The following is a 22,162-nucleotide window of genomic DNA, read 5'->3' as shown; positions in this document are numbered from 1 at the left end:
TAGGGACAGAGCAACAAACTGCCAGACCTGTTCAAGCAGCCTTGGAACAGCCTAATTATCCTCGATGTGCTTCAATGAAAGACAGCATGTGTTACTGTCCCTATTAGCAAAGAATAATCTCTAAGAATAAGTTTGAAAATACACATTACCCAAAACAAGCATCATTTGCAATGAGGGCTGAGGTCTAGGCACACGCTTGGGCTACCTCAACTGAAATACAAGCTTGTGAAAGGGAAAGGGATGCTGAAGTTTATTTGCTTTTGAAAAATAAAAAAGACAAAATGTTATTAAATATGTAATATTTTTATAAGAGGAGGTTGTTAATGAAATGCTAAGGCTATGGTTGGCCTTCCATTTGACAGTCTGGCTCATCTAATTGAGCTCTACCTAAAAACTAGTTACTAATTTTTTTCCATGTAAGTGTTTTGCCTAATTAGAGTGAGTTCAGAAAAGAGCAGCATGATTGGAAAGCTAGGGAAATTGCTTCTGAGGAGATTAAAGAAATTAAAATTCATAGCCTGGTGCACAGATGATTATTGGGGGGAAATTATTCCTGAAGTATTAATGACAGTAAAAATATTCTTCATCTTAAAAATGGCTGAAAATGGCTTTAAAATGACTTAAAAATCCATCCAATTCCAAATCATTTTGGTTTATCACGAGGAAGACATTCAGACATCTCACTGTGGAATTTGGGTATGACCATATGCATGTCAAGAAGCATGTGAAAGTGTATTTTTCATGACCCACAAACCTGCTGTGCATAATGGAATATCTGTTCATCTAAGCTATAAGCATGGACCATACAGAGGGTGTGGTAAACCCTGCAAAGCTACTGGAGAAGAAAATATTTGATCCCTGCAGCAGCATAACACACTCTAAAGTGGTGTCTAAAGTTTTGTTGAAGGTTCAAGAGAGTGTACTTCTGTATTTTGTTGCTTCCCGCATTTCAACATCTACAAGAGTCTCATGATACTGTGCTTAGTTGGATGTTAGTGATTCCTCAGGGAAAATCTGTAACGTTCCTTTTACTTACTTAAGTGATAAGGCATTGTAAGCTCATTACTTCTTTCAGGGTTTGGTTTTATCCTGATGCTGCTTTCCAGATTGCCAGAACAGCAAAATTGCTGTAGCAGAAAATTTTTCATTGCATTACATGGATCCTCAAATATCACTGTAGGTTTTTACACTGGATTAGGGCTGTAAGCCAAGAAAAAATTGTATTAGGAGCTGAGAAACATCAAGTTTTGCCAGTTCTTTCAACTCCTTCCCAATAAGTTTTTTTCCCTCTCTCTCTTTTGTGAAAAAAATGGGAGTCTAACTCACAAAAGCTTTAAATTTCCTGAACTATTAATACTCTACCTAACTTATACTTTTAATGGTGGAATTATAAGGCATTAGAAGCCTCTGAGATTCCCAGAGTGAAATCTCTGAATGAAAAAAAAAAAAAACCAAAAAAAAAAAGCAAAGCTCCTTTACCTTTCAGTATGGGGATTATATGCATTTATATCCCTCTATCCTTGTTCATCTTCCTTTGTTGCTACTCATACCCTTTATCAGAAGTGAACCTATTCAGACCCTACACCAAAGAAAAGTGTCCAGAAGCATGGAGAGATCTGGCCCTAAAAGGTTTATTCTCAAGTGTACTTGGAATTAGATTTAACCCTAAAATTATTGTCTATAAAAAGGAATCAAATTGTATAATATGAAAAACTAGATCAGGTGAAAAAGATTCTGCTTAGGAAAGGAAGTTCTAAAATGTTATTGAAAGGGATGTAAATCACAGAATCACAAAATGGTTGAGGTGGGAGGGGTATCTGAAGGCTGTGGTCCCACAGCCCTGCTCAAACAGGGCCACCTACAGCCTGATGCCCAGTACTGTGTCCAGATGGTTTTTTAATATTTCCAAGGATGTCTTTGGTCCTGACGCTGGGCACCACTGGAAAGACCCTGGCTTCCTCCTCTTTGCAACCCCATCAGGTGTTGATCTACATTTGATGAGATTCCCTATGAGCCTTCTTTTTTCCAGGCTGATCAGTTCCATCTCTTTCAGCCTCTCTTCATGGAAGAGGTGCTTGGGTCCCTTAGGTATTTTTCAGTCCCTTCACTGGCTTTGTCCTGGATGTCCATGTCTCCCTTATACTACAAACTGGGCACGGTAATCCAGGTGTGGCATCATCTGGTAAATGCTTTTTTTCTTTTTTAGTGATAAATAAAACAATAAACAATTACATGCTAGAGAAGTTGTTAATAAATGAGACAATAATATATAAGCAGGTGCTGTGGACTAATTCTGAATATTACATAATTCTTAGTGGCAACCACGTTGCAGATCTGTGGTCAAATCTGTGCGTATTTTATATATAGTATAAGTCTTATTATATACACCTAAGGGACAAAATCAGGATTACAGCAGGTTTTTTTAATGTTTCTTGAATGTGCTGCAGCTGTGTAATATGGGTTAATTTATTGTAACTCATCTTTATAGGACAGATACACTCATCTTTTAACAAGTACATCAAAAGTAAAAATATGTCAGCCACTTCAGGCTTCATTTATAATACTTTCCTGTTGCTATGGCAAAAATACAGTACTTCACCTTTTGAAAAGCCAAGGAGAGAAATAGAACATTTTTTGTATATGGGTTATTCTATATCAGAGAAAGACAGGTGCTTCTCAAGAAAAGAGCTTGTGATGAGTAGTGATGATCTTATGATTGTGGTTAATAATGCATTTATTTTTTTCTTTAGTTGCTAACTATTCATTGAAACAAACACCAGTTTTGAAACAGAGGTGTTGTGCAGGATAGGTTGAGGATTTTAAATTGATAGATGTTTGCTTTGGAGGCTTGGATGATGACTATTCCTGCTGGTTACTAGAATATTAGCTTTTATTACTGGCATACATAATTCGTTTTCTCATCCGTCACCACAGAAAACACCTTTCCCTTTCTTTAGGAACTCATCTAAGGTCATCTAACTGCACAGTCCATAAAAACACAGCTTTCTAGATGTATGGGCAAGCATAAGTGGATATACTCATAATTTGGTTAACAGAAAATGACTGAATATAGAGCTGTGAATGCTGCTACTCTGTTCCATCATTTCTACCAGCTAGAACTGTAGGACTCCCAGTAGTTCCCTGTTTGCATAAATAAAGTGGTTGATAATGGCATCCTCTTGCTTGAGTGTATAATTACAAAAATAGTAGTGAAAGAAGAAAATCAGCAGGTCAGACATTGCTATTAGCATTTTAGTTCCAAAAGACTGAAGAAGACGAGGGTTGCATAGGCAAAAAATTGTGTTTTGTCATAAGCAGGAAAAGCACGTCTTAGTGTAGTCAGAGGAAGGTGGGTCTTTGCTAATTAAGTAGTTGGGTGTTACAGGCCCATTGTAGTTCCATTATGCTGCACTTCTCCTGTGTAGACATACATTTATGCTTACAAATTTGGTAGTGACAATTCCTGCTGCAGCAAGTATGATTTAGTGTAAAAAGAAAAACAAGTCTGTAGGCTGAAGACACAGTCACATAATTTAGAGATAATTTCATTTGTCAAACAAGCTAGTGGACTTTGCAGTAAAACAAACCAGAATTTGATTACTGTCTATTACTAAATGTAATTTAACCTTGTTTAGGAAACATATAGCTGCTCTGTAATGCTTTGCTAAATCTTAATAAATTAAAATGCTACTGTTACTCCCATGGACATGCCATTTAATTTACAAACCACTTGCACACTAGCTATTTTAAGCGTATTTTTATAACATGCTATATAAATTAGTTTTTTAGACAAATTAAACCACCTATAGCTGTTGTGTTGCGGGGGGAAGCTGGTAATGGTTTTCTTGTGGGATTCTTTTCAGCTCTTGTTTTCAGATCAGTAGTGGCATCAGTCCTTTGATTTAGATCAAAGCAAGAACAAAAGCTTCTTAGGAGCAAGTGAGAGTCAGAAGGTGAAAATGAAGAGAGGGAAAAAGTAATGAAATCCCACACCATAGCCTAAACCAGACTACTAAAATGCGTAAATCAACTTTATGTAGCTTTAGCGGTGATATTATTTTACTGTAATTTACTTATGAGCCCAAACCTTCAGAAGCTTAGGTAGTGTATTTTCTCCCTTGATTACAAACCAGTGAATCTTATCTTGCCTGTACAGGTGCTGAATTTTTTATTTCTCAACCTATATTTTCTTCTAGTCATTAAAGATCTAGGGCACTTAGTGTAAATATTAAAGATGATTTATGATGCCTGAGAAATTTAATCTTGAGTAATTACACTCTACCTTGCTCTTCTAGCTACCAAAATTTCCCTGCAATTTTGGTTGAATAAGTAATCTGCTACTGCAATATTTTTCTCTTCAATAGCTGCAGTGCTGACAAGATGAACACTATGATTCCATACATTAGCCTCATTTTTCTAATTATTTTATGAAAGTTACATGATGTTCTGTGATTAGCTGTAGCAGCCTACACAAGAGGTGTTGCATTCAAAATATATGAATTCTTTTGCCTTGAAAATAATTCTTGAAAGCATATGTGTCAATTAATTGCTTCTCCTGGTTCTTGAAGTGCTTTCCCGTGGACATAGTTTTCTTCTGCAGATCAAAGATATGAAATTTTCTGTGTAGAAAACTGTATATTATTGCCTGTAAGCAGATTTCTTACTGGCTTAGTAATAGGAGATTAAGTTCATTATCTACCAGATAACTTTCCTAATAAGCTCAGATCTGGCACAAACAAGAAGCTGAAGATAAGCTGTTTGTCTGACCTGTACGTAGGTGCCCTTTCTGTGTTTATTTGACAGTTTCATTCTCTTCTGGCTGACTGACACGTCCCTCTGGAAGAAGAGAGTACGGAAAGAAGGGCAGCTAATTAATACTTTCAAATTTTGTTTCTATTTCTAACTCTTCTGCAGTTTCCCTTTTCAGATACATTGGGGGAAAATATCAAATAGAATCTAATGAACTATTACTGCTAGCCAATTAAGACACACATACACATACATACACGCACACACACTCATGCATAAATTAGTTACAATGCTGTGCATATTTCATCACCTAGGAAAGCAGTATAATTCAAGCCAATTAATGCATACATCCTTACCTTGAAAACTGTTCCATTTTGATCAGCCCCACTGTACATTAGACGACAACAAATCCAGAATGTCTGCACAGAAATGAAAATCATTATAAGTATAAAGAGAAAAGCTAGAGAAGACTGATACTGTTTACAAGCAGATGTTAAAATATAGTGAAAAGACATAAACCACTTCAATGTGTTTGGGATCAGGTAGGCTCTCTGTAAGAGTCAGAAGAAATTGAAAAGATTAGGAGTTTATAAATGACAATAAAATCTTCTTGTAAGCATTAAAATAAAAGTAAATAAAAATTATGAGGACTAAAGCAATTAAAAGAAAATATACATAATTTTACTGTGCTAATTACAATGGTAGGTTATAGTCAAAAACTGAGTTGACTGTGATTAAACTAGTTTAGCAATATATATAAAAAGTATGATAATATCAGATAATTTTGAAAGAACTAGGTAATCATATACAATTATAGGGAAATTTTATACTCTAATACACTAAACATTGAATTATTATTTAGGTATTTTTAGGATTTCAAAATGTTTTATTCCTTAATTGTTCAGTTCTTAGCATCCTGTATGTTAAGCGTTTGCTACTTCTTTTGATGTATTAGGTTAGATGGAATGTTATTTGTTTTCAAATGGCAGATCTTCTCTGCTCTTAGTCAACTTTGAAATTATTAAAATTTAATTTCCCATATCTAAGCTTTATATTTCTGAGTATTTTTTTCTTCTTCCAAGAAGTAAGGGAAAATTGGTGGTATTCTACAAGTATTCAGCAATCAGTTCCAATATTTACATAGCACCTAATATACTGTCATATTTAAGGTGTCTTTTTTATATTATCTGCATTCCACACCTAAATTATTCTATTTACAATGCTTAGGGCAACCAGTAATTGCTTGGGATTGTTTATGGAAGAATGTTAGGGCTCCAGAATGGGATTGTTCTTCTAATTTAGGCATATCTACTCTATCTGGTTCAGAACTGACTTAGCATCTGTGCTTCCAGGGAAGATATATCTCCTACGGCACTTCAGCACAGGTTCCTCTTGTCTATTTACTTTGGAGAGAAAACCTTGTACTTGTTTTTATATAGAAATCCTGGATTCCAACCAAAGCTCTCTGCACAACCAGGCTGATGTTCTTCTCCACCAGCTCATCTTTTGGCACATGGGGAACAGCCTGCTCCTGTCAGACTGCCTCCTTAGAGCACACTCAGCTTTCCTGGACTTCTTTGCTCTTCAGGACTGCCTCCCAAGGGTCTCTCTCAACCAGTCCCCTAAACAAGCCAGTGTATGCCCTCCAGAAGTCCAAGCTAGCCATTCTGCTGATCCCCCTCCTAAATTCTCTGAGAACTGAAAACTCCCATTTTGTGATGGCTGTGCCCAAGACAGCATCCAAGCACCATATTACCCACCAGTTCACACACAGCAGGTCCAGTGAGGCATCTCCCCTCATTGACTCCCTCACCAGCTATGTCAGGAAACTGTCTTCCATACACTAGGAACCTACTAGACTGTCTACTCTGCTGCGTTGTATTTCCAAAGACATTTGGTAAAGTCCCCCATTAGAACAAGGACTAGTAATCATGAGACTTCTCTCAGCTGCCTATAGGATCTTTCATCTGCTTCTTCATCCTAGTCATATGGTTTATAACAGATTCCCTTCTTGACCTTCTCCCTGATTCTTACCCATAGACACTCAACCCTACTGTCACCGTCATCAAGCTCTAAACAATCTAATATACAGGGCTACCCTGCTGGCGCTCCTTCCTTGTCTGCTTCAGATGTAGAGAGGAATTCAAGGCCAGTGGAATTTTATGTTTAGATAGGATAGCTTCCTAACACTTTCTAGTACTTCTTTTTTCCCCCATCCAACCTAGTGGAGAATCACAAGGAAGTTTGTGCAAACTTAAATATATTGCTCAATCACCACCAGAATGCATTGCAAAGTCAAAAATGAAAGCTGGAATTAGGGAGCAATGCTTGGATATTACAAGCTGTCACCCCCTGGTTTCAGTGTTTTATGTAAAAGACAGTTTTTCCTTTTCTATCCTTTTGATGAAAAATTCCTTTTCTTTCGTAGAATCATAGAATTGACTGTGTTGGAAAAGACCTTTGAAATCATCAAGTCCCACCCTTGATCCAACACTACCATGGTTACTAGACCATGGCACTAAGTGCCACATCCAGGCTCATCTTAAAAACCTCCGGGGACAGTGAATCCACCACCTCTCTGGGCAGCCCATCCCAATGGCTGATTATTCTCTCTGTAAAAATTTTTTTCCTAATATTCAAGCTAAACCTGCCCTGACACAGCTTAAGACCGTGCCCTCTTGTCCTTTGAACAGTTTTTAAAATTTGTGTCAATAGCGGCACACCACATGGGTGTATCACATGAGTATTTATTTTTAAATAATTGAACAAAATATGAAGTGTGAGAGAGAAATTACAACTTACTATTAATTTAGGAAGGGATCAGAATACAAAGGGGTACCCTATATGTAACAGAATTTTGTTGTCTCCTTGTTTGAGATTGATTTAATTTTCAAATGTTTTGAGGGGTAGAATTTTTTTAATTGAACCACTTCCAGAAGAACTTACCTCTAGAGGTAGCATTATTTTATTCTGTTGCATGGTGTATTGCAGGAAAGATTTCACATATAATTTCTTTTTCCTTTCCACATAGTTTCTTATCCTTACTGCTTTAATTTCTAGAGCTAAGGCTTGGAGATCGACAAAGTGTGGTTCCCCTAACTTGGAGAACTATCATGAGAAACAACAGGAAAAGTCTACTTCTTTTTTAAGGAGGTAATCTTTGAAGTCAGTAATGTTAAATTAATTGAAATGGATGTTATTTTTTAACTTAAAAATTCTTCCATAACTCACTTGGTGTCCAGGTACACTTGGCCCTTAAAACTCATCAAGTTCATAATCTCTGTCTCTTTTAATTTTTTTAAGAGATCCAGGTCTTCTTGTGTGAAAGCAGAAAACAAAACCCTGGCTGTGGCTGGGACCACTTCTTGCTGAGTGGCTTTCTGTGGCTGGGTTGGCACATTCAGAGGTGGAGTAGAAGGGCCTCTGCTCCAAAAGTAGGCAACTCAAAAATGCAAGGTAGCCTGAATGTGCTGCATTAAGGGAAAATGTAGACTGATAGATCTCTCCATTTTAATAGTTTCCCTGATACCATTTATTAACAATAAGTAGGGCTTCTTTCACCTTTATAGCATGATTTTTTGTGTTATATTAGGATTATTGTTTCTGTAATGCCTGTAAAACAATATGGGTCAAAGGTCCCATCCTGGGATCACATTAAGCCTGGAAGTATTGTAAACATCCACCATTTGATAAAAAGAACGCAAAGTTGAGAAAAAATAAAAAGTGAATAGGAATAAACTCAAGGAAAAAAATAGAAGTCAGACATGAGAATGAGTTAAGATGAACATGTAAGACCCTTAAAAGGAGAATGGAATGGCTAGAAACTGTAAAGAGGAAATGAAAAGTTACTTTTAAAATGAATAGAACTTAACAGGAAAATTTATTGGATAGTTAATGTAGAATATGTGGCAAAGGTAATGACATATTTGGAAAGTGCAAATTTGGGATAGTGTATTTGGTTTGATTTTTTACTGTGCTTTCCTCTTGAACATTGTTTTAGCTTTACAGATTAATAGGAAATGAACTGACATTCAGATTGAGAACATAAGTAAATAATACAGAACTCATGACGTTCTAGTACTAAATACCCAGAAGAGTAAAATCAAAGAATATTCTTTCTTATATATTGGCCAGATATAACCTAAAATAACTGAAGTACATATGTGATTTTTTGAATGAATAAAAATATGGAGATTCTGTATTCCTCCCTGTATGGAAAAATCTGTGGGTCTAGTTAGTTACTGTAATTCAGTGCAGACAGCCTTCAAAGAAAAACAAAAGAAGCTTATAGTAAATTGTAGATTACATTTTTCTTTCTCTACCTGGTAGGCCATAAATAATAGATTGTCAATGTTACAATTTGGTTTATGATAATTTGAAATGCTAATGACCTTCTGAACAAAATTAAAAGTATCTGAGCTTCTCAACAGTTAGTAAATTTTTTTTCTCATGCAAAGGGTTTAGTAACCTAAGATGAGTGGTTGATACCAGACATCATTTATGAGATTCTTTTTGGAGTTATAACATATGTCTTTAGTAATAAGGGTGCCTAAAATTACTTTTTTTCTGAGACTTCCCTTCACTTTATTCTATTGCCTTGTATACCAAGTGGACAGGATTTATTAGGATTTATTTAAATTATTAGAGTCGGAAACAAGAACAAGCATTTAGGTATAACCTTATTTATGCATATGCTGCATAAATATTCTTCAAAGCCTATTCTTCACACTGGGTATCATCTTGCTAATCACATTAATAAACACAGGACAATTAGTTTTATACAGACTGTCCAATAAATCAACTGGGATTCTTTTTCCCCTGATGCATAGCCTGGGCAAGATCTTCTCAGGAGCTGTGCAAAATGCCTAATACCCATTCATGTGTATTAGAGTTTGGGGTTCAGCACTTCTAAGTTCACATCCTGAGGCACAAAAGCACTCCTTTGTTTCTCAATCAATAAAGAATACATTCTTCCTCGTTACGGATCAGGGGTTTGAGCAGTGCATGTCTCCCTGACAGCACTATATTTTGCTAGCTGGAGGCACTGATGATGCTGATGTGTATTTCTTTAATTTCTATTCTCACTTTCAGTGAGAATAGAATCTAATTAGGTTCTGGTGATGCTTAAGAAGAGGAAGGGAGAGTGTTTCTCTGAACATTATTCTATCTGACACAGAGAGTAGTAGTTTTCTGATATGCAGCATTTAGCACACGTGAAAACAGATGTGTGTCTTTAGCGAGCTGTCATTTCTCAAACTTAACAAAAACTGTGCCAAGAGAAGCTGGGGAGAATCGCAAAGCCTGGGTCTGGGAGCAGTGGAGTGCAGTGCTGATAGCAGTGTGCTCCCTAGTGCAAGTTTCCCGAGCGCGTTTCTTCTTGGCACTGACACAGCCAAGTCTCCTGCTCCGACACAGATGTTCCTCCAGCAGCTCTAAGTAACGCTGCTTGACGGATACAATGTCATACCCAGGGGTTCGTGGTCCACCTCAGCCTTCTAAGAGGACTCGCTACTGATGAAATCAAAAGCTTAGAGAAGCATGAGATGCAGGGCTTTATCTAATATTTTGTCTCAGCTACAGTGGCTGATGAATCGCCACAGCTCAGTATAGTGCTGCTTTACACCCCTGCAACTTTCTTCAAAGCAAACTCTTGGTAAAATCTTCCAATTTCCCTCTGATTGCAAACCGGTGTGAAGACTGGAATGATTTGCCTGTTGGAAGAATGTTGACTCTCGAGTGGGAGTCGGAGGGACTGCAAACAGTGGGTATTGTTGTGATTATATTTGCGTCTCTGAAGCTGCTTCATTTGCTGGGACTGATTGATTTTTCAGAAGGTAAAGTGGTCACTCACAGTTTGTGCTGTTTGTAGGTGTGGTGTCTGATATGCTAAAATAGACTTAGAGCATCAGCTATAAAAGAAAGCTGTGAAATGAAAAAAGTGAAAATAAGAGACTAAAAATCCTAGTTTGTTTCTGCTGGTTTTATTTTGTTATTGAAAACTGAAGTAGATGCTCGCATAAGATTTATATTTTACAATGAATTTACAATTGTCTGTGAGTGGATGTTTATTAGAAAAATTGAAAATAGTGAACATAACACCTGTCAGTTGCCTTTGAAAGCTGCTCACTGATGCTGAACTTGGTAGTTCAGTTCATATTTACAGAATGCTTTGCTCTTCTGATTTATGATGCAATTAGAGTTTTGTTCTCAATCAGTATCTGTGTTTTAAAAATCTGTTTCATGCAGTATGCTATTCCTACAGAATGAGCTTTAGGACTAAACCTGCTCTACACCTTTCAAAAAAAGGCATAGATGCCAACACTAAACGTGGGTATTTAAAATATATATAATGCATATATGTTTTAAAAATTCTCATTTGTTTGCTCAGAATTTTCTGTTCTCTACCATACGGGTCATATCATTTCATCTACTTGCAAAGAGAGCTTCACATTAATTTATTAGGATTTTTTGTCTATACAAAGTGAGGGGGTTTTCACATTTTGTAGAAATAAGCTCTTTCAATTAATTGTTGCTGAGATGTTTTGCTGTCGACTTTTCAACTTTTTCACAAAATGCCTAGTGTGGACTGCTATAGTAAACAAAAACTATTCACTCACTGAAGCCCTTTCTCAAAAAATACTTGCTTTTGTCAGTATGTTTGCTCATGTGAGTCCAAACTAATCCTTTTTGCTGTGTAACTGCTTTCAGTCATAATCACACAGCCAAGGAGACCACTCCAGTTTTCTGAAACATTAACTTTTCATCGTGCAATAGGATCTTTGATGGATGTAGATTCACATCATCATCTCATAAAATTGTTCAGAGAGCTGAAAGAATTTGAAATCTTTAAGACAGCACTTATATAGTTACTGAACTATTGAAATATATCATCCTTCAAAGTGTATATGGTAAGAATCTATAATATTTGCTTTGTTACTATATAATGCATTGGTTATGGAATTACTTTTTCAATTCTAAACAATGGTTAATTTACCCCTCAGCATTGCTTACCTTTGGTTTTTTTAATGCTCTGAATGTATAGCATTTGTGACATCTAAATAAATTGTCATAGTTACAGATTTGCTTCAAATTTATTACATACGATAACAGATAGGAAAAAAATATTAAATGCAATATTGTTTTTTTAGCATATGTAGAGTTAGATCCCTTTCTTGATTTCTGATAGAATGGTATTGTCATTAAGTTTGTGGGAAATGGTTTCATGTGATGTCAACTATATTAAATTGCCCTTTTACAAAAAAATCCCCCGGTAAAAATTAATCTGATTTTAATATGAATAGTATGTTCAAGATGATGTATCAATTGAAGTATAACACCCAACAGTGTCATGGCAGGTCCTCACATGATAATATAATAATTTCACTCAATAGTACCTAGATGTAAAAAGATTAAACATTATCAGGTACAGTTGATATATTTGTAACTGCAGTGTGAATAACTCCAGTGACTCAGGGGATTTCCAGTTTCCCTGAAGCTGATCTGTGTTATTCAACTCTTCTGTGTTGGGGTACTGCCATTACCATTAAACAAGAATTCTGCCCAAACAATTAAGGAATATTTTATAGGGTGTTCTAAGTCAACAAATTAATAGTTTGTTGTTCACCTACTGAATGCAAGAAAAGCTTTTCTGTTTATATCCAAGGAGGACGACATTTGAACTGTCAGTGTTGATCCAGAAACCAAAATGAGCAATGAGTCTTCCCCGTCTACCACATGGAGGCACATCATGGGCCATATGCTGAAACAAATCTATTCCCATAGTTAGGGACTTATATTGTGAATATCACTGAAAGAAAGGGCAGCATGCCTGATGTTTACCAATAAAGCACAGAGAAAACAGCTAAAGGAAAAATCCTTAATTGCTAACTTGTTATAACTCCACTGATTTTAGTGAGGTTGTAATGATGCATTACTGTGGTATGATGGACGACCGCCTGCCTTTACATTACATAGCAAGGCAGTTATGATGAAGAAGAGCTTGGCTTGCCCCCATGATTCCATGAGAAAACAGGAGAATACAGTCAATCTGCTTAGTTTTATTACAGTGTTCAGCAATTACCAGGATAGAGAGGAACCTGATCTTATCCTGTGTCCCTGACTAGGGACTGTGTTATTCTGCTTCATCCATTCTCCACTTTCCAATGAACAGGACAAGAGACCAGAATGGAAAGAAAGCTGGCTTCACAGGAGCCAGCAAGCTGTTTCAGTTATAAGGACAGAATTGAATCAATACAATTTTTACTAGAAGAGAATGAAACTCTCCTTTGCCTCTCCTTCCATTACTTTGAAAGTGGTTTGATACTAATCGATATCTTCCCTCCAACTTCCTTGCCTGAAACTTTTACCACTGGGCAGCTTTGCTCCAAAGCTTTTGTTTTATTCCTCAGGTGGAAGGGGAGGAGAGGAAGGAAATCAAACTGAAGCAATGGATCAGAGCAGTAAAGCAACGGCACCAGGCCTAGAGGAAATTCATTCACCAGAATCTTGGAGGGGAGAGATGGCGAAATGAAGGATTCACTTTGCATTTGCATGTCCAGAATAGCTGCCAAGTGGTAGCTATGCAGAGAGATTATGTAAACATGTGTGCAAATTTGTAAACATTAGGGGACTGCATAAATCAAAGTCTTTGAAAGGACAAACTTTATGTCTCTTCCTACATCATGCATTGATTATATTTTGAAGTGTAACACCTCATGCAGAAATGTTTTTCTTTTGCTTGTGAATAGAATGCATCCAATGTTGCAATCTATTTTAGACCCTCTTATTCCTCCCCTTTTCCTCAAACTAATCTCTAACAGTTTTCAGAGCTTGTAGTTATCTTCCAAATATTATCTTTTTATCTTATTCAGATAAAAACATCATTTCTGTCATATGAATGTCTCATGAACTCCATGTCTTTTGGCTAGTAGGACACATTGGTCTCTATACATCTTTCAGCTCAATAGCCTATCAAGGCTAGGTAGGAATATTTGATCCTTAGTTTCTTTTACTATGATGGAAAGAAAAGACTAGTTCACTTGCAGTTATCAATAAACATATTTGGTTACAAAGGCATTTTTTGTGAGTAAATAGAGCATTTTGTTGCTTTAGTTAGAATTTGGAAATTGGAAAAGGGGTAAATAGAGATAGTTTTAAATAGAGGTATTTTTCTGTCTTGGCATATATCTTCTCTGTGCAAGTACAGAAAGATCCTTTTTTTTATTTTTTATTTCTGATCTAATCTGGATGGACAGGAGTCACCTCCAGTCTAGAAGTTATGTTAGTGCACTTATCTGTTCTGTCACAGTAACTGCTAAAATGTGGCCTCTTTTGTACTTCCGATACTTAAAAGCACAGAGCATATGTTAGGTCTGTCTGCAACCATCTGTGTTAACATGCTCTTAGTTACCCTTATGGCTTTAGCAAAACCAGTAAGGTTTAAAATATTGTCTTGAGTGCAGTATGACTGTCACCCTTAGAAAATCGATGATATGGGGAAAGAAGTAACGCTGAGAAATTCTCAATTGCATCATGTATTCTAAGAAAAAAAACACCGAGAGGCATGGGAATTTTCTTCTTGTTTAAATGTGGCTAATGAGAATAATCCTAATTTGAATGTCCTTCCCTCTCTACTGGAAGCTGTGCTACAAGTCCAACAGACTCACCTATGCTGCTCCCTCTCTGTATGACTTCTCTCAGGCAAATGGGATGCAATGTGGCATAATTCCACAACAAAGAGAAAGATGAAGAATGCACCACACAGGAATACTGGTCCCCTTGCCTTTTCTCAGCAACTGCTTGTAACACCTGGTCTCAGTAAACTATTCAGTTTTCACGTGGTGAAATGTCCATTTCTTGTCTGTCCTTTTTTTTTTTTCCTCCAGACACTTGTAGAATCAAGGGAACTACTTTATTCCTCAAAAGATTCTGTTTGCGGATGCTGATATCCCAGTGCCAATTCATGGCGTCAAAGTATATAGTATTATTAGTTTTCTGTGATCATCAGTGAATCTTTCACACCAGAAATGAGAACAAATAGCTTCTTTGGCATCTAATATATTAGCACCTGTGCACTTAGACTGTTTGTTTGCTGCATATGGCTAGATAAAAAGGCGTTAAGGTTCTTTCCAGAAGCATAATTCTTCCCCTCAGAGATGAACAAACTGGATTATCATTTTTCTTTTCGTTTGTTTTGTCAACTCTCTTTGTAAATCTTCACAGAGATTCTGAATTCAAGGTCTCTAAAGGAAAGTCAATCTATAGATGTATCTACATATTGCACAGCAGAGAATAGTCACTTCAGGCCAAATGCAAAACTACATTAAGTTGCTGCTTTAAATTCAACCTTGATCCAAACTGATGTAAAAATTGAGGTGTGAATTTCAGTATGCTCATTTATAAGGTCATGTGTTCTTGGGCATATATATTTTTGTATGCTTCTGTTAGATGCAAGACAGGCCGAAACTTACTGAAACTTCTAACCATCTCTTTATTCTCCACCTACCCTCAAAAAGCAGGATCTTCCAGGCTTGGGAGCATGATTATGTTTGGGAAACACTGTCTTGACTAACCTTAACATAACTACATTCAAACTGAAAATTTCATTTTGTTTTGCTTTCCTTCTACTTTAGTGGTATTTCTACCTAATGATAGAGTCTAATGACACAATGCACAAATGGCATACAAGTGTAAAGCAATGGGCTTGGTAAAGAAGAGCAAATGTCATTCTTTCATGTCAAAATCAGATAAATCGTGCTTTTACCCAAATAGGAATAAAATGGGACAATTTAATGAAGAGTTTTGAGGAAGGGCTTAATGGTTAATGAAGATCTTTTCATCAACTGCTTTCCATGGACTTCTCCAAGGCATTGTAACATCCAGATCAATTGAATCGCGGAGGAATAGGTCATTTTATATCCATACCAGTCTGGTATCCAATTCAGAATTTAGATACTGGTTGTGTGAAAAATGGTGAGGACTATTTAAGGGATGTTAAAAATATTATGAGAAAGACTTCTGTAAGGATAACTTATGTGCTATCTCTTCGCGTGGGAGTTCACAAATGATAAGGCATTATGAATTTTCTGGACTGCTTAGACAAAACATGTCTTTTTAGTATGAAGTCACCCACTTGTATTGGGTCTGGCTGAGCTGGAGTTCATTTCCCCACAGTAGCCCTCACAGTGGTGTGCTTTGCATTGGTAGCTAGAAGGGTGTTGATAACACACCGTTGTTTTGGCTGCTGCTGACAACAGCATCAGCACTGTAACATTCCTTCCTCAATTGAAGGCAAGATTCTGAGAGAGGACACAAGTATGCCCAGCTGACCCAAACTGACCAAAGGGATATTCCAGACCATGTGACATCAGCTCAGATATAAAAGCTGAGGCAAGGAGCAGGAAGGGGAGCATTCATTGTCTAATGGTTGCCTGCTGAGGAACCATCACACATGCAGAAGCCCTGCTTCTCGGGAGTGGCTGACCATCGCTGCTCGTTGAAAGTAGAGAATAAACCCTGTTATCTTTTGCTTTGCTTTTGCGCTCACAAGTTTCTGCTTTACTTTTACTTTAGTAAACTGCCTTATCCGTACCCATGGATTGTTTTCATCTTACTCTCTCCTCTGTCCGACTGGGAAGGGGAGTGATAGAGCAGCTGGGTGGGCACTTGGCATACAGCCAAGGTCAACCCACCACACCACTGTACTAAAATTTTACTCTCTGGCTCAGGATCCTCCATTATATTTACATTCTAACTTGGGGAGGGCTCCTTTTGGCCACACTGCTCTGTGGGAACCCTTCCCCACAATAATTGGATTCTCCACTTCATATTCTTTATTTCTTTTCAAGAAAATGTTCTTAGTGATAGTCATTTTAGGCTAAGGGATTGACTATTTGCAAGCAAGTAGAGAAGTTTCTCCTTGCAAGGAGAAAGGAAGTTTATCCTTCTTTGCAAGGATAGAGTTGCTTTTGAGCATCATTTGAAGTTTCTTAAGAGATGTTGAGTATTCATCTGAAGCAGATCATTCATCGAGAGATGTCCTGGCCATTGCTGGCCAAAATGACATATGTTTTGAAAGCAAAGGAAGTATTTTCTTCCAGAAATAAAGGTGGGTGAAATATATTTGATACCTGCAGCAAAGTCTGCATCTAACCAGTTTGCATCCCAGAGCATGGGTACCGGGAGCTTCCTACAGAATGTCCTGCTTTTCTCTGTGCATTCTGCCACTGCTTCCTGCTCAGGCTGCTTTTAAAATGTAGCTCTGGATAAAATAATCCATTTTAAGATGACAGAAATTTGGTATGACAAAATGTGTTTCTGAAAAATAGCTACACTTGGTCAGCTGAGTATAGGTGAGGAGAGAAAAGCATTGCCTAATCACTAATGTACTTTAGGGATGAGAATCTAGGCTTTACTGTTGGAATATGACATTTGCAAAGACATGAATAATCGTTGCCTAAAATGACATTATAGAACAAGATTAAATATGCAAAATGATGGAATGACTGAATGAAAAAAAAATCATATTAGTGTACTGATGTAGAAATAACACAGTCACCTGTGTTCTCTCTCTTGACTTTTAAATTATTTGTTCCATGTTTGACACACTTTTTGACCAGAATTCTTTGGCCTTTGATATTAATGAGATATGGGAGATACTCAGTAAATTTTGTTAGGATTTATGTATCTGATTACATGCAGACCTATTTGAAACATCAAGATTTACAAAGCAGTTAAACCTGTTCCATGTAATGCAAAAATAGTAACATAATTTGGAGACATTGAGTGCATCTGTGTATGCATGTGTGTACATTTGGTGAAGAAAGAGGAATAATATAAAATGAAGACTTTGTGTATCAAATAAGTAACTTTTAATGGTTATGGTATCCCAAGAAGGCAACTATATAATGAAAGGTTGATGTAGACACAAGTAGGTCTCTTTTGATGTTAAAAAAAATAAAAAGTCATTACTAATCAAGTCATTATTTGTCTGTAAATTATGCTACTGCTGAATAATCTGTATTTTCATGTTAAAATGGTAGTCTATTGTGCAGATTGATTATTTTATATTTGCCTGTAAGTAGATCAATGGATTCCATATATGCATTTGACTGATTTTTGAATATCTATATAGATGAACAAACCTTGACTATTTCTGATAGATATCTACCCTTCTTTGAGCACATTTTTAGCTTTCCACTAATCACTTAAGGAAGAATGAGTTATGCCATATGAAACAAATATTTTTCAGACAAAACAGCTTTTGAAAGTTAGAAGGAGGGATATTGGTCGAAGTTGAGTGAAATAAGTCAAACCAAAATGAAGAGCAACAGTTTAGTGACTGTTTCATTATGCTCCCAAAGGAGGCTTGTTCCTTGCAGATAAAACTGTTGTGTTTGGGATGGGAGAGTGAAATTAGAAAATTAGAGGAAAGAAGATACAGTTGAGAAGAAAGGACAAAAACCCTTAGTTTGCTTAGTGATCAGTCACCAAATGATTAAGTAGCAAAGTAAGGAGGTCCTCAATTTTATTTTTTTTTAATACAATAGAAAAATTGGGAAAGTAAATAGGCTGAGTTTCACAGAGTTAGATTTTTATATGTCACGTGTCAGTCATATTACATTCAAGCATGTACTCCTGTGTAAGGAGAGGACATGTAGCACTGACTGCTCAAAAACAAGTTTGATATTTCCCGGTGATCTGGGAAATATAAATGGGAACTCCTTACTAAGTGGTGTCTCCGGATATCCAGTGACCGAAGGACTGGTTTCAGCCTAGATGTATCTGAAAATGCAGCCCTAATGTTTAACCTGTGTGCTAGCATTTGACCTGTATCTTTATTATATTGTAAATACTTTAGATTCCTTTGCTTCTTGATAAAAGATCGTGTTCTAGATTTTATACATCATGATGAAATTTGAGCTAAGGCAAACTGGGTAGGTTAACACTTGTTTTGCAAAGTTATATTTATGAAGCAATAATCTGCATTTCCCTCCCTGAGATGGCAACAGAAGAATATTCCACTTGGTGTGAAATATCATTCCTGGTGAAAGACATTACTTTCCACAAGTGGTAGAGCAGTGGTGGTGTTTACGTTGACATACTGCTAGCTGTTTTTTACAAGAATGTGTGTGGCTGTTATTCTTAGACTATTGACTAATCTGCATTCAACATCTTCCTATATTTCTTCTGTAGTCTGAATTATTTAAAAGTTGTTTTGTTATTTCCCTGTCAGATGGGTAGCAATTGTCAGCAACTTCAATTATGTAATTAAAAGAATCACAATTAAATAGAAAGCTGGGTTGGGATTCAGTAAGTGTCATTGTGTTTCCTGTGACTTTAGGAAATCTAGAAAATTGTGAAAATTACACTGGTTAAGTTACAGGCTGTTGTGAGAGTTAATAGGTTAAAAGGGGCATCATCAGGTGCTAAAGTGGTGAGGCCATACAATGAAAATTGAGACACATCAACAGATCTCTTTTAATCACACTGTCAAAACTAGGAACCCAAGTTTGAAACTTGAGCATGGTGAGTGATGAGTTATAAATAGCTTCAACCTGTTGAGATTTTATAAACAAAAAAATCACTCTGAATCCAGCCAGAAAGGTGTTGGCATCAGTCAATACCTAAGACTTATATTTTTGCTATGAATAGAATATACTTTCTTATTGAGAAAGCAGGTTGTCTCATCTCATATTACAATAAAAAATAAAAAGCTGTTATAAAATAAATTATAGTAAAATTTTCACTGTACCATAATCAGTATCTTATGTTGTACTCCTATATACTTTCTACAGTTACAAATACTTCATATTACCTATTCTTTTTAAGAAAACCTTTTCTGTTTCTTCTTTGTTTATTACGAGTAATATAATTTATTTGTACTCATATACATATATTTATAGAGAGGAATACACTCCTTTATGAGATATATAGCACACAGAATACATTATACACACATGCAATGAAATATATATGGAAAATAATTTTAGATTTCAATTTAGGGTGTACTAAGTGCAGGTAGATGGATTTGCTGTATTTCACAGACTGCATATTAAAAGAATTCTTGGCTGACTGTATTTCCTTTGAAATATTTCATAATACAGGCCTGATTTCTCAGTCTCTTACTCCTGTGAATAGTTTTTTAATACAATATACTTGTAATATGGATGCATTTTTAATTTCAGCATGAAGTGCTGTTTTGTTATTAAAGTGCAGTTTTTCCATGGGATTCTGTTTTCCCAAACCTAAGAAATATAATTAATTATAATTTTAAATTCTAAAATAACTTATAAATAATGTGAAGGATCTTCTTTTTTTTAGTTTGACATTGCATATAGACTCTTTCTTGTTATATTTCAATAATGATGTACTGCAAATAAATGGTTTTTTCTTATTTTTCAATAATAATAAATATGACTTACATTGCGGAAAAAAAAAATTGTTTCCAGTTCTTTCTCCCTCTGGGCAATTTTTCATCCTCATTACTGAAGTCACTAAATGGAGCCCAATCCATTAACCCACAATAATTTTTTGGGGGTTGGATTCAGCCTGTGATCCTCAGGTGGACCAGAAAACTTAAACTTTTCTACTTGCTTTTCTCAGGTGAAGAAATCTAATGCATTGCAGTAAATACAGAACTTATGCTGTATAAAAAAAGTTATATGTGTTCATCAGTGTACTCTCTCAGCAGAATATTGTGCACAAAACACAAGTATAGGCTGTTTCTATGGAAGTACATAACCTCAGTGTAATACCAATAAATAGATGCTTCACCGTGTACCCATATATTACCGTGAATGTGTGCTTCTAATTTTTTTCCAAACGGAGATAAAATTGCAGAAAATAATGTTATTAGAAGCTTTTATTCAGATCTGGTTTATCTATGCCAGGTTAAACTTGGATCTCGTGGATGAATACTTGAGTAGAAGCATTGGAAACATTATAATTAGGTAAAACCCTTAGTAGCAAACTGTTGCTCTTATGAATTTTAATAATTGTGCAATTTTGTATTATATGTATAACCAGAGACAGTAGTTGCAACCATCCTGTTGGTTCTTATATACAAAATTAGATTTTCTGCCTAAAGGCTTTACAGTTCAAGGGCTGTTTCTATTTGTACTGCTCCAGGAGCAGCCAGAGAGAAGGCTGGCGACACAGGGAGCAGCAATCTCATTTCTAGTTCTCTGCTGCTGAGAAGGAACAAGAAGCAGCAGGTCAATATTTATGGCACCTCACCTTTTCTTCACTCTGCATGGCATCCTAATCCAGGACATCTGATGGGAGGGGGAGAGAGAGAGAGAGAGAGAGAGAGAGGAGATTGGATGTATTGCTTACATGAATAGAAAGCAGAACTGAGGGGGTACTCAACTCTTCTCTGATGTTGAGGAGATGGCAAATGGCATAACATTTGCTTGCAACAACATGGAAAGGCAAGAGAGTTTCTGTGTGCTATATGGGTCAGCCATGCCCAGAAGCATTGCAATGGAAGCACATTTTTTAGGAGGGCTTAGAACTATAACAGGTTAGTTCATTAGGAAAGTTAAACATGAATCGCAAGGAAAGAATCACAGCAGGGTTTGTTAAGGACCTGATGATGTTAGCAGCCTTTTAAGAGTACATGAAAACCAGAAGAAATTCAGGGAGGGGGAGAGCAGACACAACACCAAAAAAAATTAAACTGTTTAGAATTTTTTGTTGCCATTTTCCCAGAGTAGTATAGTTATTTACATTATTGGATGACAAACGGACAGTTGAAAACCAACTTTCAAACAGAGAAGCCCAGCAATGAAGGAATACAAATAAAGATGCTCTCTTTTTCAGAAGACTTGAACTATGTGTCAGATCTCAGAAGAGACTTTTCAGCAAATTAGGCCACCTCAATTCAAATTCCTAGATATTGATCTTTGTGACCCACTTTAGATGCCTACCTTTGAAAATGTGATTCTTCACTTGCTATTTATCCTCAACACAGAATCTTTTTTTATATTTTTTAGGACTTTTGAGTTGTATGGTCAATCTCTTCACTGAGATGAATCCAGAGAGGTCTAAAGCATGCTCTGGTGCTTAATTTATCCAGGTTTTGGTGGTTTGGTGTGAAATGTAGCAGACTTGGATGGCCAGGAAGCTGCCTGGAAACTACATTAAACTACTTCACAATGAGAAAACAATTTTTTTAGTCTTGTTTTTTGAATAATCTCCCTCATTCTTGTTTCAATAAAGACTAGTCTTACCCTGCGGGAAATAAGAAGCATTATTTAACACCAAGTGATTCATAGTGTATTACTATTGTACTACACAGCTGTAAATTTTGGAGGAAAAATTAACTTAATAATAGTTTTATTATTTTAATGCTATGATAATTGAATTCATAAATTAGAACATTGTTCCTGCTTTGAAATGTGTTTCAGAATAG

General features: G+C 36.3%; 1 protein-coding gene across 9 annotated transcripts in view; it reads left to right on the top strand.

The window, feature by feature from the left end:
- KCNIP4 (potassium voltage-gated channel interacting protein 4) overlaps positions 1 to 22,162 on the top strand; it is a 400,704-nt gene that overhangs the window by 289,962 nt on the left and 88,580 nt on the right. Inside the window, exon 1 of one of the 9 annotated variants that reach the window (XM_032684973.1) lies at positions 10,123 to 10,583. The exons of 6 other annotated variants lie outside the window; for them this stretch is intronic. In XM_032684973.1, the coding sequence (XP_032540864.1) occupies positions 10,472 to 10,583 (112 nt within the window). In that variant the 5' untranslated portion in view covers positions 10,123 to 10,471. Of the gene's footprint in view, positions 1 to 10,122; positions 10,584 to 22,162 lie in introns of those variants that run through there. 2 more of the 9 variants (XM_032684978.1, XM_032684982.1) reach the window with 2 other exon arrangements.

Source organism: Chiroxiphia lanceolata, chromosome 4 (assembly GCF_009829145.1).
Source record: "Chiroxiphia lanceolata isolate bChiLan1 chromosome 4, bChiLan1.pri, whole genome shotgun sequence".
NCBI lineage: Eukaryota > Metazoa > Chordata > Aves > Passeriformes > Pipridae > Chiroxiphia > Chiroxiphia lanceolata.
This window is presented reverse-complemented; position numbering and strand designations above follow the sequence as displayed.